The sequence below is a fragment of the Lampris incognitus genome, chromosome 14 (assembly GCF_029633865.1).
Source record: "Lampris incognitus isolate fLamInc1 chromosome 14, fLamInc1.hap2, whole genome shotgun sequence".
NCBI classification, from domain to species: Eukaryota; Metazoa; Chordata; class Actinopteri; order Lampriformes; family Lampridae; genus Lampris; species Lampris incognitus.
In genome coordinates, this window is record NC_079224.1 from 11,555,968 (window position 1) to 11,564,263 (window position 8,296).

The following is an 8,296-nucleotide window of genomic DNA, read 5'->3' on the forward strand; positions in this document are numbered from 1 at the left end:
AATCACAAATGGAAATGATTTGGAGAGGTGGAAAACCGCAACGTGTTTAGCCCTTCACTGTTGCCGAGTCGCACGTAGCCTTTGCCAATGCAGTAAAAAGGCCATAGGCCTCTCCATCAGCAGCCCACGGCGCTCATCTGACTCTTGACGCATGCAGACCTATGCTGCAACACAGCAGATGTCACTGTGGTGCATACGGAGCGGACTGCCTCCATCCTCTCCTCACCCCCCTCTCTCTCTCTCTCTCTCTCTCTCTCTCTCTCTCTCTCTCTCTCTCTCTCTCTCTCTCTCTCTCTCTCTCTCTCTCTCTCTCTCTCTCTCTCTCTCTCTCTCTCTCTCTCCGTTTGACAGCGATACAGATCACTGTCAAAACAAAATTAACCTCCTTGACAGATGGTGGGACCAAAAGAAAACAAAGAAATAAGGGTATTTCTACCCACACACCAGAACTGTCAAGTTCAAGATGTGTAGGAAATATATAAGCTATGTAGTACAGCGGGAATTGGCCATTGATTGAGGTCGTAGCCGGGGGGGGGGGGGGGTCTGATATCGCCGTGTTGGTGTTGTTCTACGACGTCACAACAACTGACCAATCACGTTGTTGTGCTGTCATGGCTTTGCGACACGGAGGAGAAGTAGACGGTTGTGGGTTTAGGTTAAGGTGAGCTATCGGTTAAGGTTAGGTATCGGTTAGGTTAAGATTAGCTATCGGTTAAGGTTAGCTATCAGTTAAGGTGGGCTATCGGTTAGGTTAAGGTTATCGGTTAGGTTAAGGTGAGCTATCGGTTAAGGTGAGCTATCGGTTAAGGTTAAGGTGAGCTATCGGTTAGGTTAAGGTGAGCTATCGGTTAGGTTAAAGTGAGCTATCGGTTAGGTTAAGGTGAGCTATCGGTTAGATTAAGGTTAGGTATCGGTTAAGGTTATCGGTTAGCTATCGGTTAAGGTTATCGGTTAGCTATCGGTTAGGTTAAGGTTAGCTATCGGTTAAGGTTAAGGTGAGCTATCGGTTAAGGTTAAGGTGAGCTATCGGTTAAGGTTAAGGTTAGGTATCGGTTAAGGTTAAGGTTAGCTATCGGTTAAGGTTATCGGTTAAGGTAAGGTAAGTATTAAGGTTCCACAGGGTTAGTTTGAGGCTGCGGTTATTTTGGGCCAGCTTTGGTATTTTTCAGGTCTTTTCCGGTCAGATCGTGCGTGGTGCGCACGTGCGCGGGGCACTCCGAGACTCAAAAACTCACCCACGCGCAAATGCGCACTAATCGATGACTAAAACAGAGTTTTGGAAGCCCGTATGGGCTAATCATTGGCTCAGTATAGTCCCACGCGCGTAGCCCACCTTTAGGTAGGCTACTTAACACGTCCACGCGTTCAACTTACACGTCCGCCTGCGGAGGCGCGGTTATTGTCTTGTTGCGCTATACACAAGACGAGAAGATATGTCGGCAACTCTGAGGGTTTAGAAAGGAGCCAAGCGCGGCATATGACGTGTCTCGGCATTTATTTTCTAGGGTGGGGGGGGGGGCCGTTGAATTCCAGTCCGGACGCAGGCAGGGGAAGGGCGCGATGGTCTATTTAAAGATGGTCATTTAGCGTCGGATAAATAACACGGGGTCCAACAACGTTGAGTAACCGCCTCTAAACGGTCGTCATCTGCACTCGCCGTTAATCTACCGTTTATCCCCCCCTTATCTTTATTATTATTATTATTGTTATTATTAGGGGGAAGGGAGGAGCGGTTAACCAGCGACGCCATACCGCAGCAGTCCGCTGGGTAGTCGCCGCACCAGAGGGTCGCTAACTCATAGTCGCTCCTTAACCGTCCGGACCGTGTCGGGGGCGGGGTGGTGGTGGTGGTGGTGAAAAAAATGGGTAAAGATTATTATAAGATATTGGGGATTTCTAAAGGAGCTGCGGACGAGGACGTCAAAAAGGCGTACCGAAAACAAGCGCTGAAATGGCACCCGGACAAAAACAAGGCAGCGAACGCCGAGGAGAAATTCAAGGAGGTCGCCGAGGCGTACGAGGTCCTCAGCGACCCCAAGAAGAGGGAGATCTACGATCAGTACGGGGAGGAAGGTAACGTAGCGCATTTGCCCCACATAGGGACCGATAACCGGGGAGGGAGGCGGCGGGGGGGCTGCGTTCTTTGGCATGACTCGCTCCGCGGCACCGTGTTATGAACACGGCGCAGGGGAGCCGCGACCGCGCGCCAATGAAACGAGATTCATTTTTATCCAAAGTCCCAGTGAAGACGAAACACATCACGGTTTTTATTTCCAGGGTTGCTGTTGCCTATATAAGCAGCGCCTCCATCCATTTTTTTTTTGTTTTTTTGTTGCCAGATTGGCCAATGGATGTTGCAGATTAGGGGGGGGGGGGGGTTACGCACGCGCACGCACGCGCACGCGTATATTCAACGTTATATTCCAGCCTTACTGGCCCGGTTATGTTATGAGAACTACGTAAAGAGCTGTGCACCGTGGCCTAACCCGAACCATTATAGTTATAGCGTTTGGTGAGAAAATAGTTTGTTAGAAGAAAAAAAAAGGCAAAGCACCCAACCGCTCGTTCAGCACAGCCACATCAGCACGGGACTGAGACGTTTGCGGGAGGATTGTGTGTGTGCGCGCGTGCGTTCGTCCCCCCCCCTTTTTTTTCTTCTTACCCTTACGGGCAACACGTCTCGTTCTGATGGGGCGGACTCACAATCTTTAAAACTCATTGGTAAATTTATTTGTAAACTAGTAAAGAGATGGTCACTAAAATGCCTTCATCATGCAAAGGAACTGGACGCTAGATGCACCGCTGGTCTGACTTTGTGCAATAACCATAGTCATCATCCAAGATTAAGCACATTTTACCAGCAGTCTAAATTAATCTGTTTAATCCTTCTGTAAAGCACTCTGAGCTTGTATTACCGCTGTATATATGAAGTATTATCATTATTATTATTATTATTAAACAATGAATGAACAAGACACCTAATCTGTGTAATAGTGTAGCGAATTCAGGGGGCAGCCGGGAATCGAACCCGGGTAGCCCAGACCACAGGTGACTGCGCTAACAAGTCAACTAAAGCGTCCATCCCGTTAGCTAAGGGCTAGCGAGTCGTCATCCGTGGTCATTACACTACAACCACCCTTCGGGAAACACGTCCCCGCGCTTCCGCATATCAGCTCCCTCACGCCTCTGGGCGCACGCGCTTCCGATGGCCTCACGGTCTCACCATCCCACTTCTGACATCAATGTAGTGATTTCGGGGGGAGGGGGGGCAGCCGGGAAGCGCCGCAGCCGGGACGCGAACCCGAGTCGCCCACACGACGGGTGACTGCGCTAACCAGTCAACTAAAGGGTCGGACCCGTTAGCCAACCGGCTGGCGTGTCTACACATTTATGCACGATGGATAAGTAGACACGTTGGTCCTTGACTAACGGGTCGGACCCTTCAGTCGACGGGTTAACGTTGTCGCTTGCGGAGTGGGAGATACGGGTTCGCGTCCCGGCTGTGGCAACGGTTCCCGGGCTGCCCCCCCCTCCCCCCGAATTCGCTACATCGGTGTCAGAAGTGGGATGGTGAGACCGTGAGGTCATCGGAAGCGCGTGCGCCCAGAGGCGTGAGGGAGCTTGATATGCGGAAGACGCGCTTCCCGAAGGAGGGGGTAGTGTAACGTGCACGGAGACCCGTTGGTCCTTGACAAACAGGTCGGACCCTTCAGTCGACGGGTTAACGTTGTCGCTTGCGGAGTGGGAGATACGGGTTCGCGTCCCGGCTGTGGCGACGGTTCCCAGGCTGCCCCCCCCCCCCCCCGAATTCGCTGCAATATATTTTATGACTGATAACTAGTGCTGAAACGATTTGTTGATTAACCGATTAGTCGATCGACGGAACATTAATCAGTTACAATTTTGGTGGTGGATTAATCATTTGAGTCATTCGTCAAGTAAAAACACCAAACACTTGTTAGTTGCACTCTCATAAATGCTAAGATTTACTTGCTTGCGGCTGGCTGTTGGTCAGACTAAGCAAACAGTGTTAAAACGTCACCTTGGAGTCTGGAAACACAAGATGGGAATGCATCAGTACTTTGGACTTTTAACAGACTAAACGGTTCACTGAAAAAAAAATCGACGGATTAATCGATTATGAAATTAACTTGTACCTCTTCCATCCGTCAGGTCTCAAGGGAGGAGGTGGACCCACTGGCGACGGACAGGGGAGCAACTTCACTTACACCTTCCACGGGGACCCGCACGCCACTTTTGCCACTTTCTTTGGTGGCTCCAATCCCTTTGAGATGTTCTTTGGGCGTAAGACCAACGGGCGTGATGAGGAGGACATGGAGGTGGACGGCGGTGACCCATTTGGCTCCTTCACCAGTTTCAGCCTGAACGGGTTCCCCCGGGAGCGGCACATGGGCCTCGGGGGTCAACAGCGACGGAAGCAAGACCCGGCTATCCATCACGAACTGAGGGTCTCCCTGGAGGAGGTCTTCCACGGCTGCACGAAGAGGATGAAGATCTCCCGCAAAAGGCTGAACCCGGACGGAAGGACCATGCGCACGGAGGACAAGATTCTCGCCATTGAGATTAAACGGGGCTGGAAGGAAGGCACCAAGATCACGTTCCCGCGGGAGGGCGACGAGTCAGCCAACACCATACCTGCCGATATTGTTTTCGTCATCAAGGACAAGCCACACCCACATTTTAGGCGGGAAGGCTCTGACATTGTGTATCCTGTGCGCGTCAGTTTACGTCAGGTGAGGAACAATTTTTCGAATGCAAAACGATTGGCACTGATGGAGTAGCCTGAAGTAGGCCTAGCATAGGGAGGGAAAGTGGCGGAGCCGTACCCGAGCGGTAGCATCCCTAACTTAACGTAAAATGGCCTGAATTCTCCATAGGGAATGTAAAGAAAAGAAAGAAACAAAAAAAATCTGTGGCTACATTGTACTATTAAGCCAACAATACCACTTAGATATGATATTATATGATGTATGATATGATATAAGATAACCTTGATTGATTCTGATCATTTCCATAGACAGAATAAGCTTTTTACAATGATATATACATATATAGGAATTCATTCATTCATTTTATATAACAAAAAGTGGGCGATTTCAGTAACTTTGCTGGGGTGGATTTGTTGTCATTTTTTGAAATTTGGGTCAATGGAGAAGTGAAATGAGGAACGTAACTACTATATAAGTGATTCAGGATTTGAGCCTTTTTCCCACCCAACACAAAAATGCATAGAAGTGGAAAATAATCGTCTTTAGCTATGTCCAATGCTAATACTGACTCTTCTGGCTTTTGAGGATTGCTCTCTGCGATTCTCAGTTGCAGACAGCAAGTCGAAATCCAGCATGTCCAATTGCATGTTTCTAAAGGTTGATCCGGATCCTGGTCAGCTTTTAAGCTGCATTTGGAAATTGTTATTTTAGGATAATCTGTAGGCTGTTTGCCCCTGATGTCTACCAGCGGCGCACGCACAGCATGAACCAGTGATCCCTCTTGTGATCCGCACCATGGCTGTTAGCAAAATAATTTCTTCAAAATTCCCTAGCATGTTAAATATATCTACTTTGATTGGCAGACAGGATCCAGAAAGTCTAGTCATTTTCACCATAGGCAAAAAAAAAAAAAAGGGATCTGGATGTAGTCAGAGAGCTGTGAAATGATATGAAATGATGATGGAGGTGGGTTGAATACTAGACAAACGAGGTGTAGAGGCGAAACAGATTTCTAAATGAGTGTAATTGTAAATACGATTGGCGCCTTGATGCTTTGAACGTAACCCTGAACAAGACCCTGTCTACGATCAATGAAAGGAAGTAAAATTATGCAAAAGGGCTGGCTCACTGAATGAGTGCAGTAACAAAATAAAAACACTTTGAGTAGCCACTTATGTCATTTGGATCATGAAGGATTAGAAATAGGAGCTGCATCACTGAGAGGGCACAGAGGCGGATGCCCACGCACAGACGCTGCAAGATGTACTTATATGGCTTCTCATGCTCTCCTCGGTGGCTAGGCCTCGTTCCCATTGCCTCATTTCGGAATATTTTGACTAATGCCTGAAAAAACAACACCATATCTCCCATGCAAAATATTATGGGGTCAATGTGGGAAAACACATAGCTTCACTTTTAACCAAACAACGAGCTTCCAATCTCACAAATCATCTTTTTGTTTCATGAAGGATTCCAAGTCAGTTAATAATCTCACAGAACCCTTTCTTCAGTGCATGCTAAAACACTCCTGGGACCACAAAGAGAAGTAATCAGTAGGCCTCTTCTAAGATTTGATGAAATTTTCTGTGGAGAATGCTACAAACACGACTGGGAGGGATAAGGGTTCAAGTCCCAATTGGGGCTTGTACTGAAACTGTAAGCCCCCATGGCACTGCAGTGCACTTTAAATGAAAAGTGTCCACCAGGTGCCAGACGTTATATTGTGTTTCTCAGCACTTTCATCCAGCTAAGAGGCTTCGGTGCCTTGCTCAAGGGGGCAGAAGGGATTCAAAACGTTTTCTAAGTTTTAATAAATATGATCTGATATCGCCATCCCTTGAGTTATTCCTGTAAGCACCTACTATAAAAGAACTCAAACTCAGATGTGAGGGGAGAGGGCAGTCAAGAGCAGCTATATGATAGTCAAGGCAGATTTTTTTTAAATTTCTGTTCAGTGCTAAAATATGTACTGACTCATGGCAGTTGTTTTATCTCGTTACCCATAGTAGGTGGTTTGGAGGTTGCTCATCTTCTGATCATCGTATCGTTTTATCACTGACTCCCACATTCATTTCGTTTCAGTCACTGTGCGGCTGTTCGGTGACGGTGTCAACAATAGACGGGAAAACTTGCAACATGAAGATCACAGACGTCATCAAACCCGGCATGAGAAAGACTGTTGCCGGCCAGGGCCTTCCCTTACCCAAAAACCCGGAGCAGAGAGGGGACCTGGTGGTGGAGTTTGACGTGAACTTTCCAGACGTTCTTCCTGGCAACGCTAAGGATGTCCTGAAACGGCATTTACCTACCTGAGAGGATGGACATGATCAGAAGGAAGGGTGCATGCCTGCCCCCCGCTCTCTTTACAACACACACACACACACACAGACACACACTCACACAGACACACACACACACACACACACACACACACACACACACACACACACACACACACACACACACACACACGCAAGGACAATGCAGACAGCTCCAAGATGGACCCCCTTCAAGCGAATGTGCAATTTCTATTTTTTACCTGTTAGGCATTTTTATAAATACCATGCATGCTGCCAAGTGGCTGTACGTGCAAGTGGAAGTATGTTTATATCTGAGAGTAAACACAATGTGAGTCCTTGCCATGTTCACTTCAATTTTTGTTTTGGATTTGGCAGCAAAAGTGCAAGCAGTTACCAAATAACGTCGGTAATTTTGGAAAAGGTGCTGTGCAAAAGGACACATTCTCATACTTTTAATTTACATCATTGATATTGGTAAATTGTCAGTTGTTCAAGTTGACTTTCCTCTTGAAGACTCACAAGGGACTTAAGTTCTCAAAGGATCGGTAAAGAATCCAAGGGAAATCTGCCAAACTACCATATGTATGCTTTATGAAACTTCATCTGAAGATAGTAAACTTGTACTTTGAGAATGGATATTCACACTGAATATTTACACATTTACTGATCTTATACTATTTCAAAGTCTCCAGCAACATACCTATTTTTTATTATTCGAATGTGAATATTTTGTGGCTGTTTAAGACATACTACTAGAGTCCACTGTGTATATGATCAATATTAAAAATTCACCTGTTCACATTTCTTAATGTTTTAGTTTCTCTGGTGCTGTTATGACCATGTATTTATAGCCTCCAAGCCTCAGCTGCTGACCATTGGCAGCCAACACAAAGTCCTTTACCTTTTCCCACAAGGGGACGCCACATCACTCATCATGGATCAGGGGCCTACACTGGGGCGCATATATGGCAGACGGGAGGCCCCCACCTGGCCGCCCACATTTGCACACTTTCTTCTCAGCTTCGTTGTGGAAACTTCTGCATACCTTTGGGTGTTTCTTTCTTATTTCTTTAAACAACGGAGGCCCGATACGACACGACTGATGAATCAACTCGTGGCATCTTTTTAACATCAGTGAAGGTGATGATGACAAGACTAAATTTATGATCATTTTCTGATACGGGCTGTTGATCAGAAAGTCAGTGCCAAGGCCATTCACCAGTTTTAAAAGGAGATTTGCATTTTGTCTCGATAAATTTGTTTATT

At 47.0% G+C, this 8,296-nt stretch overlaps 1 protein-coding gene across 1 annotated transcript; it reads left to right on the forward strand.

The window, feature by feature from the left end:
- The first annotated feature begins 774 nt into the window (after positions 1-774).
- On the forward strand, positions 775-7,825 carry dnajb4 (DnaJ heat shock protein family (Hsp40) member B4). The gene is made up of 3 exons (XM_056292856.1): positions 775-2,073; positions 4,174-4,754; positions 6,813-7,825. Exons 1-3 carry the CDS (start codon positions 1,863-1,865, stop codon positions 7,041-7,043), a joined length of 1,023 nt encoding a protein of 340 aa, XP_056148831.1. The 5' UTR covers positions 775-1,862; the 3' UTR covers positions 7,044-7,825.
- Positions 7,826-8,296: the final 471 nt, after the last annotated feature.

What these genes read in the sequence shown, in the direction of transcription:
- dnajb4 (XM_056292856.1), top strand. Translation starts at nt 1,863, where the DNA reads ATGGGTAAAGATTATTATAAGATATTGGGGATTTCTAAAGGAGCTGCG. An exon ending in CGATCAGTACGGGGAGGAAG is followed by an intron (nt 2,074 to 4,173) that starts GTAACGTAGCGC and finishes TCCATCCGTCAG; the next exon opens with GTCTCAAGGGAGGAGGTGGA. An exon ending in TGCGCGTCAGTTTACGTCAG is followed by an intron (nt 4,755 to 6,812) that starts GTGAGGAACAAT and finishes ATTTCGTTTCAG; the next exon opens with TCACTGTGCGGCTGTTCGGT.